At 40.8% G+C, this 20,195-nt stretch overlaps 1 protein-coding gene across 2 annotated transcripts in view; it reads right to left on the bottom strand.

Annotated features, from left to right (window-relative positions):
• Positions 1-2,281: 2,281 nt before the first annotated feature.
• Positions 2,282-20,195, bottom strand: part of clcn7 (chloride channel 7) — a 58,642-nt gene continuing 40,728 nt past the window's right edge. The window contains exons 19-25 of one of the 2 annotated variants that reach the window (XM_034190269.1): positions 17,819-17,946; positions 12,549-12,634; positions 11,152-11,284; positions 10,577-10,636; positions 8,060-8,236; positions 7,895-7,975; positions 2,282-3,156 (exon numbers count right to left, since the gene is read on the bottom strand). In XM_034190269.1, coding sequence (XP_034046160.1) covers positions 3,070-3,156; positions 7,895-7,975; positions 8,060-8,236; positions 10,577-10,636; positions 11,152-11,284; positions 12,549-12,634; positions 17,819-17,946 — 752 coding nt within the window. In that variant the 3' untranslated portion in view covers positions 2,282-3,069. The remainder of the gene's footprint in view (positions 3,157-7,894; positions 7,976-8,059; positions 8,237-10,576; positions 10,637-11,151; positions 11,285-12,548; positions 12,635-17,818; positions 17,947-20,195) is intronic. The other variant, XM_034190270.1, reaches the window with a different exon arrangement.

The following is a 20,195-nucleotide window of genomic DNA, read 5'->3' as shown; positions in this document are numbered from 1 at the left end:
TGGAAATCTGCTTGGGCAAAGTAAAGAAATCAATTTAAAAGAGAAGACATGGTAAACAAACCTTTACATTGACTGAAAGCCTCCTGCAGGGAGCATCCAAACTGCAAACATTAATATTTTATCAGCATTCTTACTGGCAGTAGTATAAATACATATAGACTCACTATGAGAGCAAGAAATATTACTCAATGGCTCATTTTTTTCTACATCTGATCTGAAGGGCCAGCATGAACGACCGACCACTACATCACCGCCGGCAGCTACCACTGTACCTAACTCCAGTTGAAATAAGAACTCTATTTTGCTAGGATCAGATCCAGTTTCGTAGTTTTGCACTGAGGTGTCTGGTTCCACTGTTCTGCTTTCAGGTATGATGTTCAATATGTCAAACACCCAAAGTCAATCAGAAAGAGTAACAGATCTGATCGCATGCTAAGAGAACTGTGTTGACTTAATAATCTCAAAGCTAGTTTGGGATTTCATTTATTTGTATGTATTTGTCAACAATTACCCCCCCCAACATGTGGTCCAAAACTGGACTTGTGAAGTCCTCAAATCTACAGCTTTCAGCAAAATGACACTGCAGCCACATAACTAATCAGCAATCAAGTCTCTTAAGAAATCTTAAATTTTTCAAGTGCTCGTGTGAGAGCAGCAGTATAGAAGATGTTAATGCTTGTATAGTTACTGCACAGACAAATGACATGCAGTGAAATAAAACACAATCATATGTGTATTCCGCTTTGTGGTTAACCATTCCCCCAAAGAGACGTGAAGTTTTCATTCCATGTTAAAACAGTAAGATGTTTGTGTTTTACAATCGGAATAGACTTGGTTTTTCTTTTAACACAAATGATGCAAAGTGTTTCCACTTTTACAACAATAAAAAGTAATGGTTTGTGGCCAGTTTAGGCACCACAGAGCATAAAGAGAGAAAAAGAGAAAAAACAGAGAAAAAGATGAAGGAATTACTGTAACCCAAAGTAAAGAAAAAACATGTCTCGCTCCCTAATTTGTGGCTGGAGAACAGATCATTAACCACACACCACCTCCACACAAGATTTCAGTTTGGTTTGTTTGTCTATGAGGACAACAAAAAGTGTTGTGGCAATGTGAAACAAAAATCATAAGAAAAAAAAAAAAAAAAAAATACACCCAGCACCCAATTTCTTTACACGTTTCACCTATTAAAAAAAACAAAACAAAACAAAAAAAAAAAAAACAACAAAACAAAGAACCTAAAAACTGACTTATTTTCAACGGCCAAAAGTCAACTTTGGGGAAATACTGCAATCTGTTTCCAATTGTGCATACTCCACCCCACCCCCTCCCCCCACCCCCCCACCCCAATGGTCGAGAATTGGTGGTTACCAATTTAGAAATCGTTTTAGAACATTTTCAGTTGCTAGTTGCAAAAGAGCAGAATGTTTGTTCCATTTTTGTAGTTTATAGTGCATTATCTGGTATTATATAACAGCTGAATAGATCCATGTCATTTGATTGATGGTTTATATGTCATGCGATATTGATCTTTCATCCCATTTGCCATTGTGCTCCATTTAGTGTGCAATTTTGCTTCCATTTAGTGTGCAAATTTAGTTCCATATGGTCTGTACCATTGCACGCTGTGACTACCGCATGCGTGCACACTAGCGGCTACAATGCTTAGCAGCTTATTGATGCGGCTCATTCTTTTAACACAAAAGAAAAAAAAAACAAATCCATTACGCCATAACCCGTCTGGAGGCATTTGCAATATTTTTGCTGTTATATAAAACAAATAATGAATGCTTTTTTTTTTCTCCATTCGTTCAATGGAAGGAATATTTCATAAGGTGAAAGATGAAATGTTCCATTCAACAAGGTATGGAACATTTCATCTTTCACCTCATGAAATATTCTTACCACTGAACTAAAATATTAATTATTTGAATAGTATTACAGCTAATTTTAAGTTCACTGAAAATCTTTTTTCAAAGTTCATCACTTGTACAGATGATATGGCATAAAATAAATCAAATCAAAGTGCTAACGTGCATTTTCACAGATTTCTGGCACAATATAGCATATGTTTTGAAGGTACTGTCAGGAAAATAAAAGTTATATTTCATAATATTGCTAATTTCTTATTAAATTAGTGGAAATCTTCCACAGGTATGAACGGTATGTCCTCTGCAGATTCAGGACAGAAAGCTGCTGCCTCACACAAATCTCCTCTGACCAAACAAAAAAAACCAACATGCAACATTATGTGCTAAAGTAAAGAAGCAACATTAACAAATAAATAACATTGTTTTAGTGCAAAACTACATACACAATGAACATTTAAATATATTTGCAAAGCAAAGCTTAAACAAACAGTGATGCACTTCATTTAACAAAGTGGCTTCTGAGCAATGGAAGAACTGTACTCAGATTTTCAAATCGCGCCTCTTAAATCAGTGCAGCAGTGAGTTACAGTGTAATAACAAAAATTAAATATTAAAACAACTATTCATGTTATAATCTGAATCATTATTCAGGCACAGCATTTGATAAGAAAACACTGTACTCTGTTTATGAAAAGTTGTGATAGTTCAAACAGATAAAATGCTTGAAGAATAATATATCTGGCAACAATGTAAATGAAGCAGAGTTTAAATTTAAACCAAGATCCTAATCATGAAAATCCTTCCTTTTGGTCTGAGAAAAAAAGAAAGAAAAAAGCTGAATAAGAGAAGAAAAAAAAATCTCAAAAAGGCAACAATTCTGTGTCAACATTACCGTACGCAGAGCTGATGTTGAGGCAGAAAAAGGCAAAAGTACCGTTTGAATGTACAGCAGCCACCCAACAAATTGAAAAAAGTCTAGGAAAGACTTGGAAAAAATTTCCAAGCAAACCAGTGACCTCAGGTTGTGTTTCAGAAAGAGATTTGTGGGTAACAGGCTGATATATTCTTCCTACTTTAATCATAATGGTAGCTGTGATTTTTAAATGCAACCTGCTGAGGAGACGGCGCTCCGTGCCGAGGTGCCCAGCTGACTGTTAGCTTACAAGGCATCACGTGAACGTGATCATGTGCGTCTGTACTATGTCTGAGCCAGCTGGAGCTCCTCCAGTCCATGTCTACCGAGATGATATCTGGCCAAGTCTTTCCGGGTCACCAGTCCAACAACCTGCAGGAGATCACAAAAACCCCCCTGACAATCACCATTGCAAAATGTACCAAAAGTTTACACATATTTGCTTGTAGAGGGACGCTGTATGTACTGCACTGACAATATCCCTGCTTGAATATGCTTAAGAAAAGTATTTTAATCTGAAGGCAACAGGAAGACTTCACTGTAAGTCTGATCGCAGACTCACAGAGTTGCTTGTTCAATGAGCTACTCTGGTCTCCTGCCATCACAACCTGGATAAGGGGGGGGCTGAAAGAGATCACCAACTACAAGCCCAAAGCACCTCGTTCTATTGATGACCTGAAGCTGGCCAACGACCTGAACGTCTTCTATTCACGCTTTGAAGACAAGGAATCACACCTCCCGACCCCCCACACAACTGGATATTCAAACACTCTGGACCTCCCCCCTCTCACTGCTGCCCTCCCCACTCCCCCTGTTGCCCTCTCGGTCCAAGAGGAGGACGTGAGGAGACATTTCAAAAGGCTGAATCCACGTAAGGCCCCGGGCCCAGACTGTGTCTCTCCTGCCACCCTGAGACACTGCGCTGATGAGCTGGCCCCAGTCTTCACGGGGATCTTCAACACCTCCCTGGAGTCATGCCATGTTCCAGTCTGTTTCAAGTCCTCAATCATAGTTCCAGTCCCCAAGAAACCACGCGTCACTGGACTTAATGACTACCGTCCTGTGGCTCTCACATCTGTAGTCATGAAGACCTTCGAACACCTGGTTTTATCCCACCTGAAGTCCATCACCGACCCCCTCCTGGACCCCCTGCAGTTTGCCTACAGAGCCAACAGGTCTGTAGATGACGCCATAAACCCGGCCCTGCACTCCATCCTGCAGCACCTGGACTCCCCAGGAACCTACGCTAGGATCCTGTTTGTGGACTTCAGCTCTGCATTCAACACCATCCTTCCAGCTTTGCTCCAGGACAAGCTTTCTCTGCTCCACGTGCCCAACTTCACCTGCAGGTGGATCACAGACTTCCTGACGGACCGGAGTCAGCGTGTGAGGCTGGGAAAGAATGTCTCGAACACTCGGGCTCTCAGCACAGGATTTCCACAGGGCTGTGTCCTTTCCCCTCTGCTCTTCTCCCTCTACACTAACTGCTGCACCTCCAGCCACGACTCTGTAAAGCTCATCAAGTTTGCGGACGACACCACCCTCATCGGACTCATTTCGGATGGGGATGAGTCTGCCTACAGGAGGGAGGTGGACCGGCTGGTGACCTGGTGCAGCAGCAACAACTTGGAGCTCAACACCCAGAAAACAGTGGAGATGATCGTGGACTTCAGGAAAGCCACAGCCCCCCCGCCCTCCCTCGCCCTCACCCTCACCAAGAGCCCCATCACCACTGTGGTCTGTCACCACTTCCTCGGCACCACCATCACCCAGGACCTCAAGTGGGAGTCAACCATCAGGTCCCTCATCAAGAAGGCCCAGCAGAGGATGTACTTCCTGCGGCAGCTGAAGAAGGCCAAGCTGCCTGTCCAGCTGATGGTGCAGTTCTACACGGCCATCATCGAGTCCATCCTCTGCTCCTCCATCACGGTGTGGTACGCCGGGGCCACAGCCAGGGACAGACACAGACTGCAGCGCATTGTGGCCTCTGTTGAGAAGGTGATTGGCTGTAGCCTTCCATCTCTCCACGACCTGCACGTCTCCAGGACTCTAGGCCGAGCAGGTCGGATCACAGCTGACCCTTCTCACCCTGCACACGGTCTATTCAAACCACTCCCCTTGGGCAGGAGGCTACGGTCCATCCGGACCAGAACCTCCCGCCATAAGAACAGTTTCTTCCCCTCTGCCGTTAGACTCATGAACACCTCATAACTCAGTCACCTTAAGCTTAACTCTGTCACTTTATCATTTTATCACGGGTCACTTTAGACAATGTACTTTGGTTTTTAATTGCACTCCTCCCACTGCACTGTTTTTTCTGTTTCTCTGTTTTTCTGTTGCACACAGCCTTTCATATTTCTTTTTTTTATCTTATATTTTATCTTATTTTGACACATATGTTATATTTTATACTAGCATTTTATCTCTTCTTAATGTTGCACCATTGTACCGAAGCAAATTCCTAGTATGTGAATCCTGTTCACTGGCAATGGCAATAAACTTCTTCTGATTCTGATAAGTGGCAGAAAATAAATGAATGACAGAGTCTGCATACTCAGAAAAGCAATCACAAAAAATGCTACAGTAGGGTCGACTGATATGAATTATTAAGGGACGATACAGATTATCGATAACGTTTGGAGGTCAAGGCTGATATCTGCCTGCAGTTAAAAGTATTAAAATTTAGTATAACACTCTTAGCACAAAGCTTTCTTTAAATGTTTTGCAGCAATTCACAGAACATTTCAACATGACCTTCACACACAAAGGGCAAGGACCTGCAAATAACATGATCATGAAGTTGAACAAATAAATAAATACAGCTGACACAGCTCCAGTCTGCACACTACTGTCTTCTTCTATGCCCCTCTGTGAGACAGCAGGCTTCAGCACTGACAGGCTGAACTTGTGACATCCAGCAAATCAAGTACTGCTGTGACTGAGATTTTGCTACAAACCAGAAAGCAGAGATTTATATTTTAAGAGACTAATATGGGCTAGAGCCCTGCACGGGACTATATTCTTCTTCTCGCTACCGCTGAAATTCTAACCATTCCTGCCCCCACCCACAACATCTGTGTTACAGTCCCGCCCACTCCCGCAATGGGTGTGTCCAGTCCCGCCTGCACCGGTGAAACACTGAGCGCACAGTAATAGAGATGCACTGATTTTGTGTAATCTCCCATCCTGCGGGAGAAAATACGTCATTTAGGCTCTTAATAAAAAAATTTATGGGATTGTTTTGTTGTATCCCTGGCCTGTATGTCTTTTGATGCACTGATCAGGAATAACATTACTATTTGGTTGTTTTCAGTTTAAAGACTATTTTAAAGAGAGTTTAAAGAAGGTGTGACAGTTCAGTTACTACATGCCCTTATAAGGCCCACTTCTCAAAAACGATCTACGAGGTCTGTTAGAAAAGTATCGGACCTTTTTATTTTTTGCAAAAGCCTAATGGATTTGAATCACATGTGCTTGCATGAGCAAACCTTGAACCTTCGTGCGCATGCGTGAACTTTTTCACGCCTGTCGATTGCATCATTTTCTGGTTAGCAGCCTTTGTGTGAGGACGTGTGTTGTGCGCTCTGCGGATTTTCATTTCAAGGAAAACGATGGAACGACTGGAGCAGCGCCGCATCAAATTTTGCCAGAAACTGGGCGACAGCCAGGTGGAAACCATTCAGATGATTCAGACGGCTTTCGGTGACTATCCGAGAAATGGTGGAAGAGGTGGGCATGTCACAGCATGTCCTGAGAGACTTCAACACGGAGGCGCTTTTCCTCCGCCGTCAGGAGCAGCATGAATTTCACAGCTGCTCTTCATGGCCAAATCTTCTGTCACAGTGCAATGTATCGAAAAAGTGCTGATGTCTACCTCTTCCGCAATGTCTCGGACAGTCACACAACGGTCCCGCATCACCACAGCGTTCACGTTGGAAATGATCTGGTCATTTCAGCATGTTGATGGTCGACCGGAGCGTGGCTCGCGCTCCACTGTTGTGCGGCCGTCTTTAAACCGGTTGTACCGCTCCTTAATCTGTGTGATGCCCAGAGCATCGTCACCGAAAGCCGTCTGAATAATCCGAATGGTTTCGAAAGTTTCTGTGAATTAAACATGTGCTGTAAGGCATTTCGAGGAAGCTTTGTGTTAAGAGCTTGTTCACATTTGACACCCGAGACATTTTTTTTTTACTGCAGCAAATATTTTTCAAATACAGCTCATCGGTCTCCTACATTAGTAATAATCATATCAGCCTTGAAAAAGCCACATGAATCAACCCAGAATGTTTATTCACACAAATAAATCAAAATGTCTGAGAGCTTGAGTCTCTCTGCTTCTATGTCCTATGTAATCCTACCCTACTTAGCCAGTTCTGATAGGTGTTGGTCAGGAGTTGCTTTTCAGGTCTTGGCGTGTCTGGAAATCCCCGTTACCCATGTGCGTAACTGTCATCTGGTTAACTAACTAGTTTCCTGTGCAGCGGGCACCATTCAACAGTTGTATGTCATTCGTCATCTCTTGACAGTCCATGCAAAACAACATCCTCTCCTAAATAGCTCATTTGCAGTTCCCTTGTCTGGCACACAGTTTCTTCCTTGCCGGAATTTCAGTCAAAAAAAAATTTTTTTTTTTTAAAGAAGGCTAGCAGGAATACATAGAAAGTACTTTTCCAGTGTTGTGCAAGACACAGTTTATGAAACAGGCATAATATATATTCTAACTGTACTACGCTGGAGATATTATTTTAACATTTGTTTTGTTTTAGTGCCCATAAATTATACATATGGATACAATTTTTTAAAATCCTTCATACTGCTGTACATAAATAAATGATTCAACTTCATTCCACTTGCTCAAATTTTCTTATTTTAAATCAATTTTTATAAAGCAGCAGTGTCTATTGTATTTGCCCACACCCTGACAGTGGGGTTCCTATCAGGTATGGATCAAATAATAATGCACTTTGATTTTACATCAAAGTGCATTATTCGAGACTCTCAGAAATTTTAATGCATTTTTTTTAACCCCTTCTTAGTGGATAACAACCAACAATGTCAGCAGTTTACTAACAAAAGACTAAAGTACTCAGAGAGACAAACACAGACGTACCCTGTTCTCGTCATCCACAACCACCAAGTGTCTCAGTCCCAGTGCTCTGAAGAGCTTAAAGACACGAGGCAGAGATGTTTCCTGCACACAGAACACACTTCACTGATTCAAGCAACAACGAAAATTGTTTCTTTACACCAGTGAAAAACCCAAACCCGTGTTTACCTCTGGCACAGTGTAAGGTGTGGGATTCATGAACTCTGTGAGGTCCATCATGCACTCCCGCTCATCCTGGGAAACATGGATGCTCTGGATTGGGGGGAAGCGGGGATAGGCATCCCTGAAGTCCTTCAGCTGGAGCTTCCTCTGATATAGCCGAGATTGGGCCAACTCCACAAACACCTGCAGGAGGATGACAAACACTGAGTAGGTAAGGACAAACCAAACAAAACAGTAGTAGTAGCAGTTGTAAGAGTATGGAATCACAGCAATAAAGATTCATCATGCTGATTCACAAATGTGGATTTAATGTATTTCAAATATCAATATTGTTGTCATTACTACAGATGACTGTTGGTTCTGGGCAGATATATCTGCTGTAATACGCAGTGGTGGGCAGAGTTCCGCTAATTTGCTAACCATTAATTAGCAAAGATAACTTTTTCGTTAGCGAATTAGCTTTTCAGCAAACTCTGAAAACCGTTAGTGGACCAATTAGCTTCCGCTAAATTTAGTTCTGCGAACTTTCAATCTGCAAAAATTTTTTTTTGCTGGTAAAGTGAGTAAAATTTAAATGCTTGTAAACCCTAAAGTTATACATGTTCCTGTCTGTTGTGTGTCTGCAACAGTCAGGCCAGTGTTCTATCGAGATGAGCTCCCGTAGCGTAAATCAACAGTTAGTGTGTCTGCTTTAAAGACAGCGTGCACATGCAAAACTTTACTTTTTTAAAATGAAAAGACACTTGTTGCTGTATTTTTATGTAAATACAAAACTTAAGTGGGTTTTCTTCAGTGGGGAAGCTCAACACAACAGATGAGGTGTAGATTTTACCAGTCATATTGAATGCAACACGGTGAGCCGTTCCTGTGTTTATTAATATAATAAACGTTTAAATATTAATATAATTATATTAAATATTGCGATTTACTGCTTTTTATGAAGACTATGACGTGTTTCAGATTTTTTTTTATTTATTTCGTTTTCGTGCATTTGTTTTGTGTTTGTGAACGCAGTCCCATTAATGGTTTATAAATGTATAATATAGAGATAAACTGTGACTTCAACTGCAATTTACTGCTTTTGATAAAGATGATGACAGTGTTTGGGGTTTTATTTTTTATTTATTTTTCATGCAGTCATTTTGTGTTTGGGATCCTGCAGCTCCTGCAGCGCTTAAACTGGAAATTGGCTTATCAGTAGCTGACCGATGTGGCCGCGACCGACTCAATACTAAAAGTTAGTGATTAGCAGTAACGTTTGCTAAATTTCTTTTTAGTGGTTTAGCGTTATAAAAGTTAACTTATCAGTTTGCGGGTTAATAGTTATCGAAGCTAACTTTTCGGTTAGCTGTGCCCACCACTGGGATTACGCACACTCATATTTCAGTCATGGATCTGGAAACAACATTTGGCCTGTTCTTCTAACCAATATGCATACGGTGTTTCATTAAAAACAAAAAACAAGACAAACAGCATTACACTCATGAGAGTAGTAGTTCTGATGTCACAGATCAAAGTCCGAGGCCATTCTATTCTGTGCTGTCTCACAAATACTGTGGGTGCAGCCATTACGTAAAGATTACATTTATTGTAACATCAGAACTTGACCTTTGATCTCAAAGCTTGAATCCACAGTATTTAAGCTTTTAAAGTTTAACCTAATCAAATACATACTAACCAGAGGTCATTTGTAAGAGACACGAGTCAATCTTGTATATAAAAGTCATCAGATGTATGTGGGTGTGTCCACATGACTGGATGTTGCTTAGCAACAGTGACCCCCCCCACACACACACACAAACCGTCCCACTTCCATCTATGTGTCCTTCCTGTCCACAACGTCCAAATACTTGGCAAACATTAGCTCCTGGTATTAAGATAAAAGGTTTGATCACTAAAGATCAAATATGAATGAGAAACATTTAAAAATGGTTTTAATGCGACTCAAGTTTTGTCCTTGATGCTGTTAATGGCTTTAATTAAAGATGATCATCGCACTGGCTGCCTAGCAACAATTCACCTAATAAGCAGAGTCAGACGGGGAATTGCCTCGCAACTGTACTGCCAGATGCTAAGTAATTATAAATGCCAACTAAATCTTACACCGAGGCATTGCACACATACCCTATTAGCAGCTAGAACATAAAATTTGTACTTCATGACCTTATGACATTGGCCTGAAAAGTAAAGCCACATAAGCTCAGCTGTGTACAAAGCTAGAAGGCTCGAGCTTACTGCAGTGCGCTCAACAGATCATCAAAAATAACATATTACCAGCTCCTTTTCCTAAAATGATACAATTTGCTTGTTTTCATCATTTTGCATCACTATTAATTGAACATCTGGGTTTTTAACAAATGCATCATTTGAGAACATTTGTGGCTTACAATAATGGATATTATGTTGATCTTCTGTTTTCAGACATTTTCCATTTAGACCCACTATAATGTCAGTAAAAAAATGTCTGTCTCTTATATGAGCATGGACAGCACTCACATCTTTGCATCTCACACACACTATTACCTTGTGTTTGAGAAGAACAATAAGCTGAGAGCGAAGGATAAGGCCACAGAGCTTCTCAGGCTGAACAGAACAAAAAAAAAGGATGAGATGAGATTAACACAAGAAAATCTCTGAATTTTGACAAAATGAGTTAAAGTAGCAGGTGCTGACAGATGGGACCAAAAGCCAAAGCCCTGATAACACACAGAAATCATAAAAAGCCGTTACAGAGGCACACGTAACACTAATTTTGAATTTTATTCTGCACTTTATATTAAAACATCTCTCACACACACACACACACACACCAGTAACTGTAATTAAGTATCTATATAATAAATGTGGTTTTATTTTCTGATGTATTGTTCATTTTCTGGTCAAGGGCAGCTTGCACTTGAATTTGTGCAATGACTAAAGCTAAACCTAATACTGTTTTAGAATATGGTACAGCAATTTCTGCATGCACATTTTAACAAACGGGGAACAAGCCAATTATTCATTAACCCACCACACACACACACAAAACTTCTTTAAAATTATATATACTGAGGCTCATAAAGTTAAGAAAAGCTTCATACAAACAGAGCCAAAAATACCTCATCACTGCTACCAACACGCACGACGACAGGGAAGCCATTGTGATTGGTTGAAGTGTTGCTCAGGATGTCTACCACAGCTCCCACCTTCTCTATCCTATTCAGACAGGTGACTGGAGAACTCATCACCTCTCTGGATAGAAGAAAGGACAGCAGGAAGAGAACAATGCATATCTGATAACAGCAATAACAGGTATTCATAGAGTACTTGAAAGTCAGGTAATTTACAATATAAAAGCATTATAAGTGTGTGTGTGTGTGCGTCTGTCTGTCGGCTAAACAGAAGTCAAATGTTAATTTCAATAATAAAATGAGGGGAATATGTGAGAAGGCTTGGGTTGGCTACTCACTAAAATTACCACAGAATTATAAAATATAACAATGGTAAAATAACCTCGACCGCGTGAGCATAGAAATAGGAAACAGAATGTGACCTTTTGACCTCTTCAAATAGGTTAGCCATCTTTGAACTTATACAAAGTCTGTGTCCGAAGAACATTCCCTGTGAATTTGAAAACTGACAGTATGCTGAGCACAGACGGACGGCCTTCGCAATACCCGATGACCATATTTTTGGTCTTGGGTAATAATGTTATATGTCAAAAGATTAAAATAAGGCACAGCCATGAGTCTTTTAAACCTTAGTCTGACCAGTTTGAACTATATTTTGTTTCATTTTCAGCTGCTTGCATGCACTTTTTTTTGTCAGGACTGCACCTAAATAAAATACAATGTAAGTTCATTCTACCTTTTTTTGTTTACCTGTAATATGCTTGCGATTAAATATTTAATAAATAAATCAAATATACACATCAAGTTGAGCAGGGATTTTTTTCCATTAACAGTGCCTATTTAAAGTGGTGGTGCACGTGCTTAACTCAGTCACCCTAATCTGACTTGTTTTTTTTTTCCTCTCTCAAATCAGCTGTTCTGGAACTAAAAACTCAAGAGATTCCCATCTCAAGGTAAATCAATTTGACTTCAGAGTCAGACTACGACTTGTACTCCGGAAAATACGGTAACAGAAGAAATGCATTTCAAACCCAGAGCAGCAAACACACCTGGCAAACACACAATGAGTGTCCAAACACTCACTGACAAATTAAAGCACAATCTGTGCTAAGTTTAACATGCTAAATTCAAGTTAGAATAAATTAATGATGCCTGTCCTGTGCATAAAATTTTGTGGCTTCTTCTCGATAATTCCCCAATTATCACGAAAACTGTCCTAAAACTTTATGAATAATCCAAACTAAAGTAATTTCATAAACCATTCACTAAGGTGATATTCCTGATCATATAATTTAAATACCTCTCTCAGGTCCTTGAATCATAATTATTTCACAGTTAACCAATCAGAAAGACTCTCAGCCATCTGCAAATCAAGAGGACCTCACCTCGCAGTCAGCCAGTGGGAGGTGGCAGGAGCCTCCCAGTGTAGAAAGGGAACGCTCTGCAGCTTAATGTGGATATCGTACAGACCCTGGATAAGACACAGACACAGTTAGTATTTACACAAGTCAACTTGTGTTCTGTGCACATGAAAATCTACATCCACCAGGGGGAAGGGGGAGGGGGGGACTGGAAAGGAATACTGCATATGATACAAAATAAACCCATCATCTAGGGCTGCACAGTTACATAATTACAACCCCTGGCAAAAATTATGGAATCACCGGCCTCGGAGGATGTTCATTCAGTTGTTTAATTTGGTAGAAAAAAAGCAGATCACAGACATGACACAAAACTAAAGTCATTTCAAATGGCAACTTTCTGGCTTTAAGAAACACTATAAGAAATCAGGAAAAAAAAAAAAAATTGTGGCCATCAGTAACGGTTACTTTTTTAGACCAAGCAGAGGGAAAAAAAATACGGAATCACTTAATTATGAGGAAAAAATTATGGAATCATGAAAAACAAAAGAACGCTCCAACACACTGCACCACCTCTGGCTTTTATAAGAGCTTGCAGTCTCTGAGGCATGGACTTAATGAGTGACAAACAGTACTCATCAATCTGGCTCCAACTTTCTCTGACTACTGTTGCCAGATCAGCTTTGCAGGTTGCAGCTTTGTCATGGACCATTTTCTTCAACTTCCACCAAAGATTTTCAATTGGATTAAGATCCGGACTATTCATGACATTGACCCTATGTGTCTTTTTGCAAGGAATGTTTTCACAGTTTTTGCTCTATGGCAAGATGCATTATCATCTTGAAAAATGATTTCATCATCCCCAAACATCCTTTCAATTGATGGGATAAGAAAAGTATCCAAAATATCAACGTAATCTTGTGCATTTATTGATGATGTAAAGACAGCCATCTCCCCAGTGCCTTTACCTGACATGCAGCCCCATATCATCAATGACTGTGAAAATTTACATGTTCTCTTCAGGCAGTCATCTTTATAAATCTCATTGGAACGGCACCAAACAAAAGTTCCAGCATCATCACCTTGCCCAATGCAGATTCGAGATTCATCACTGAATATGACTTTCATCCAGTCATCCACAGTCCACGATTGCTTTTCCTTAGCCCATTGTAACCTTGTTTTTTTCTGTTTAGGTGTTAATGATGACTTTCGTTTAGCTTTTCTGTATGTAAATCCCATTTCCTTTAGGCGGTTTCTTACAGTTCGGTCACAGACGTTGACTCCAGTTTCCTCCCATTTGTTCCTCATTTGTTTTGTTGTGCATTTTCGATTTTTGAGACATATTGCTTTAAGTTTTCTGTCTTGACGCTTTGATGTCTTCCTTGGTCTACCAGTATGTTTGCCTTTAACAACCTTCCCATGTTATTTGTATTTGGTCCAGAGTTTAGACACAGCTGACTGTGAACAACCAACATCTTTTGCAACATTGCGTGATGATTTACCCTCTTAAGAGTTTGATAATCCTCTCCTTTGTTTTAATTGACATCTCTCGTGTTGGAACCATGATTCATGTCAGTCCACTTGGTGCAACAGCTCTCCAAGGTGTGATCACTCATTTTTAGATGCAGACTAATGAGCAGATCTGATTTGATGCAGGTGTTAGTTTTGGGGATGAAAATTTACAGGGTGATTCCATAATTTATTCCTCAGAATTGAGTGAGTCCATATTTTTTTTCCCTCTGCTTGGTCTAAAAAAGTAATCGTTACTGACTGCCGCAATTTTTTTTCTTGATTTCTTATAGTGTTTCTTAAAGCCAGAAAGTTGCCATTTGAAATGACTTTAGTTTTGTGTCATGTCTGTGATCTGCTTTTCTTTCTACAAAATTAAACAACTGAATGAACATCCTCCGAGGCCAGTGATTCCATAATTTTTGCCAGGGGTTGTAGTTTGACAAGTAGATCTAAAAAACAAAACAAAAGAAAAAAACAAACAAAAAAACATTTTCTTGACGAGTTATGTTGGTGTTCTATCTTGCAATTACTGTACATAATTTTGATTCACTTTCAAATGGTTTTGCAGCTTTTTGAGTGGAGACTTATTTTAAACCACTAAGTATTATCAAGGTGGATGGTCAGGAATGGCAGGACACAAATGCACGGCTCAAGCAGACAGCTCTGGTTTTCAGAAGACTTTATGATTGTGGTTAGCGGAGATCGGTACACGAGTAAGCAGTCCAGAAAAAAACAGTACAAAAATTATCAGGCAAACAGGTGTAGTCAAAGCAACAGGCAGGAGGTCAGGTACACACAAGGAGGCAGGCAGGACTATGGAACACAGATACAGAGCTGGAATGAAGGCACAGGGCACAGCAAACTGGCGAGAGACAAACAACCTCAGTGAGCTTATATCATCCCAGGTGGCAATCAGCAAATCAGAAACAGGTGTGCAAGGAAAGCACCAGAACCAGGGTGTGGCCAGAGAGAGACAGAGACAAAAGTAACAGAGACAGACAACCCCAAGCAGAAAAACCCAGCAAGAGAATAAACAAACCAGGCCCAATGAAATACACAAAATAACAGAACAAAATAAAACAGACATCCTCAGAGGCTGGTGATTCCATAATTATTGCCAGGGGTTGTACTAGCGTGTTGCCCATGGGGATCCACGGGGTCTAGATTGGGTAGTGTTTATAAAATAAGTAGCTGATATTTTTCAAGGGTGACAATAAATTAAGCAAAGCTTGTATAATGAGTTTGAATGGCGTGTGAGTCCAGAATGTTTTTAAGAATCTTAGACCTCAACAGCTTTTAGAAGAAAAACTCAACCCTTTTATTTCCTCTTAATTACACAATTCTTTAATGTTCACTTATTGTCTTAATGCATTTAGAAATTGTTTAGGTTCTTGTCATCATATGCACACTATTATTTTACTTCTATTTTGCCATTTGATTTTTAAATAGACCACAATGGAAATAAGTGTTTTCACTGTCTTGTGTCATCCGTGTACTTGTAATGTAGTTACAATTACATTGTGCACTCGCTAAATAAAAACACACACACACTTTTATCATAAAGGCGATTTACCGCCCCCTGCTGGAATGGGGTGTGAGTCCAGAATATATTCATCAATGTGCATTTCTCAGCGTTGTTAGCTAATATCCATAGCTTCTCCAAAGATATTAGTCCTATCAATGTTCCCTTTTGGCGGCGTTCATCCTTGACCCAAAATACATAAGCATGCCAAACGGCAAACGGCAGCTCTGTACGTGATCAAAGTTAGAAACATGCAAGAACACATACATGTACATAGACACCAGTTCTCTTTTAATATATTGTGGTGAGTTGTGCAGAAGAATGAAAATTATCTTATAAACATATTTAAAATGTGTAAATTTGTTTGAAAACTGACAAACAAAACAGATTACAGACAGCCAAGAACAGAAAAGTCTTAAAGGGGATAGAGAATCAAAATCATCTTTTTCATGTTTTTGGTGTTAGTTCAGAGTCTCCCCGCTGTGGGGAATACACACGAAGTGCCAGCAAGTTTCAGAACCTCTATTTCAAGTATTTCTCCTTTTTTGAATTGCCCCTAGAAAACAGGCCAATCCATTTTTGAGAGAAAAGTTACGTCACTGTTTCACCAATAGCCCCCCCCCCCACACACACACACCCACACCCACCCCCTTTCACACACACCCCTTCGAAATTAATTATTCATAAGGTTGTGCCCACCCATTCCTACCACTGGAAGGGGAGCAATGGCGAGCTACAGGTGTGCCTTCCCAGGCTGTCATAGCAGACTACGATCTTTACATATTCTTCCCACGGAAAGCAATGTACGCGATCAATGGCTTTTATTCATTTTTAACCGCATCCCCAGGACATACAACCGCCGACTATTTCTTTGCTCTGCGCATTTCACGGAGGACTGTTTCACAAACCTTGCACAATTTCGAGCCGGCTTCAGTCGGCATTTAATACTCAGTAGAGGGTCAGTTCCGACTTTGCGACAAAATCAACACCAGCAATCAGTACAGCCTGTAAGTATCACATTTCTTTTGTTTTAAATTTGTTTTTTAATTTATTTCGGATCGTTTTTTTTTATTATCATTATTATTTTGTGACTGGACTTTATGTCACAGTCAGCCTCTGGCTGACTTCATGTTGGTGGGCAAGGAACAAGATTTATCACTCAACAGCAATGTTGAAACGTGATCTGTTAAATAAGTTAGTGAAGATTACTGTCGTCTCATTTTCGCTACAACGCGCTCAACTTTTGTTCAGAATCAGCTTCTTATCACTGTTAATGACGCGGATTTCCTCTCACTCAAACCTGCAGCTTCACAGTGCTTTAAACCGTCGTCCACAGACTTCAATAGCGACACAAGTGCAGCAAAACGAGACGAGTCATTGGATAAATGCTGGGCTTTGTCCCGCCCATCGGAGGCTCTGTGTGTCTGAGGGTATATGGGGCAGTGGGCTGGCCTCGGCTGGCCCGGACGCCCAGCTTCTGCATGATGATTGGATGATCTGTCTGAGGCTGAATCCCTTTTTGATTGACAGCGAAATGAGCGAATCAGCGATCATTTTCATTCTGTTCTGAGTTGAACTGGAGACTTTCCTAATCCTCTTAGCGGCATTTTCAGTGAGAGCAAGGGCAGCCAATCAAACAACGGCAACCAATCAGCGCCAACACCTACGTGCATTTCATAATGAGGTTGCCAAATAAGCTCCGAAACGACGCCATTAAAAGCAAACGAGGCATTCTAAACCCAGCATAGTAACATAGCTGTTTCAGAGAGCCTTTTAGGAAGGTTCTGAGCCATTACAGACCCAACCAATTTTTTTGGGGCTACATATCACATCACAGAACAAGGATTAATGCCCCATTCAACCTCTCTCTATCACCTTTAAGTTTTAAAAACCTTTAATTGAACTCAGCTGCTACTGCAAACCCCCCCCCCCCACCCACCCACCCAGCTTAAGAAATGAATAAATAAATCAACATCATGACAGTTACATACGTAGCAACACTGTACTGAACATTCCTGTAGACTTCAATTCAAATTCACAACACTGATTACTTCAAACACCACAGAAAAGACCACCGTCACTCGAGGTCAAAGGTCCTCTGACCGATAAAAAGATAATTATGTACGTCATATTGCACGGGTGGACACATGCATCCATATGCACTCAGGTGCAGTACATTCTGAAATGAATGAGTTTTAGAACATTTGAAAATAATTTCAATATTAAATATTCCCCTTGATAACTGTGTGCATTTACTCACCTCTATGAAGTAGTCACCTACGATCTTGGCTGTCATGAGGACAAGCATGATGGGAAGGCCATAGGTCACATTTCCTGTGGCCTCCACCAGGATGACTGTCAAACTCAGTGTCATCCTCACGATACCGCCTACACAGAAAAAGTGCATGAGTACACTGTGAGAGTTTGCTTGGTCATCTGTAGTATTTACACAACATCATTTCAGCACTGAATGTTTAAAACAATAAAACACAACTGTGGTCAGACATTTACAGACACTCATCACAGGCATGAATGTCATGGTAATTTTGGGCTTTTAATGATGTCTTTGAACTGTTCTTTTGTCAGGGTGGAATGATTGGACAGCATATGACTTAAAAGGAAAAAAAAAAAACAAGAATTGGGTACACAAGTTTGAATTTATTTTTGGATCTTCTCTAATCCCCCCACTAATATTTGGTTAGATGTCCCTTAGCAAGTTGCACCTCAACCAGATATTTTTGGCAGCTGTCTACAAGCTTCTGGCATAGTTCTGGCTGTATATTTGACCACTCTTCTTTGCAGAATTCATTTAAATTTGTTGCTTTCCTGACACTGAACTGGTTTTTAAAGTTAGCGCCCAAATTTTGAATAGGGTTGAGGTTGGGGCTTTGGAAATCCAATTCCACAAGCTTAATGTTAGCCTACTTTATCCAATCCACAACCAGTTCTGATGTGTGCTTGGGATCACTGTCATGTCTGAACATCTAATTGAGGCTTGTCCATGCGGGCAGCTACACATTTCAGTCTCTCTTGAAGGTGTTGATTTTGGAGTAGGGGCTTGTTTGTTTGCTGGCACACTCTCAGGCCACAGTAGTGTAAAACTCGCTTCACTGTGCTCCAACAGTTTCAACTTCATGATGCACCTGAGAGCCCTGGTGGGTCCTGGGTTGTTTCTGAACATCCTAACCAATTTACTCTCATCTGAGGGTGACAGTTTGGGACTTCTTCCAAACCATGGGAAAGTGGTGACACATTCGACTAACTTGTACTTATGTACAATTGTTTGAACTGGTGTTCTTGGAATCTGCCGTTGTTCAGAAATGGCTCTAAGACACCTTCCCAATTTGTGTAAATCAATTCTCCTTAGGTCTTCACCGAGTTCCTCGGACCTTCCCATTGTTCTGAATATTGGTCAATCCATTAAGAACTGTCAAACACATCCTTTTTATGCTGGGAAAAAGAAACTACCAGTTGTTGCTCCATCATGATCACTAACAAGGAGTTAATTGGTCTTGGCATGTCAAAAGACATTGTAGAACCTTCAGCATCACTTATTAAAAGATTTAAGTGAATGTGCGTATTCAGGGCTTAATTTGAGGGGGAGCAAGCCGGAGCACGCTCCGGAACCTCTGACGTTGGCTCCGCCAGCTATTTATACTGGATCCATGATCCGCCACCTCTCTTGACTAATTAAATATAAAATAAAAAAATAAAAAAAATAAAAAAAATCACCATGATTGCTCTCACTGCTAATCATACCACTGCCCTCCTGTCTGCTGTGCGGAACTTAGCCAAATCTGGCAACAGGTCCAGAGGCTACGCTCGCTGTTTTGATCAGGATGTTGACCGTAGCTGCAGAGCTCCGTGGCCAACGAGAGAGGACTTGGATTCTTTGCGGGTCCCGCATCCGTACGCCCGAAGGCAGTGAGTGAAGGGACAGCCGCGCATTGTGTTCTGCGTGTGTGTTTAGAATCTTCTCGCACAGAAGAAAAAAGAAAGTGTTTACACAAGAGAGAAAAGTGAGAAAATGTTAATGCCTGTTTGAGAAAAGTGTGTAGTGAGGGGTTTTATAGCCTTAAAACATCTATAAAGCCGCGTTCACACCGGGCGCGATCAGACGCTACAAATTTGCGGGGGTCGCGTGGCGACGGACGCGCCTCCTTCGCCTGGTGTGTCGCTCTGCTTGGGTGGACTTTCGCTGCGAAAATTCGCCCTGGTGCATCATCAAATAGGAGGAGCTTCCATTCCGCTCGGTGTCAAGTCATCATGACGGACCTTGATCACACGGCGCGCGTTGTTGTGAAAAGCTCCGAATACAGAGAGTATCATTATTTGCTGCAGGAGCTGCGTCTGGATGACGGTCGCTTTCAGCGGTCCTTCCGCCTCTGCAGGACCCAGTTTGAGGACCAACTGTCCCGTTCACGCACGCACATGTAAACCATTAAATAAAAAAAAAAAAAAAAAAAAACTCTGCTGCTTGCTGCAGCTCGCTCTTCCCCCAAAAAACTCTGTCATAATTGTGTTTAGAAACCAGTCACCATTTGTTTTATCATACATCTGTGTAGTTAATTAATAAAATATTCTCCACACAGACGATTTGCTCGTGCGCGCACGTAAAGGGAAAAAAAAGAAAGAAA

Source organism: Thalassophryne amazonica, chromosome 16 (assembly GCF_902500255.1).
Source record: "Thalassophryne amazonica chromosome 16, fThaAma1.1, whole genome shotgun sequence".
NCBI classification, from domain to species: domain Eukaryota; kingdom Metazoa; phylum Chordata; class Actinopteri; order Batrachoidiformes; family Batrachoididae; genus Thalassophryne; species Thalassophryne amazonica.
This window is presented reverse-complemented; position numbering and strand designations above follow the sequence as displayed.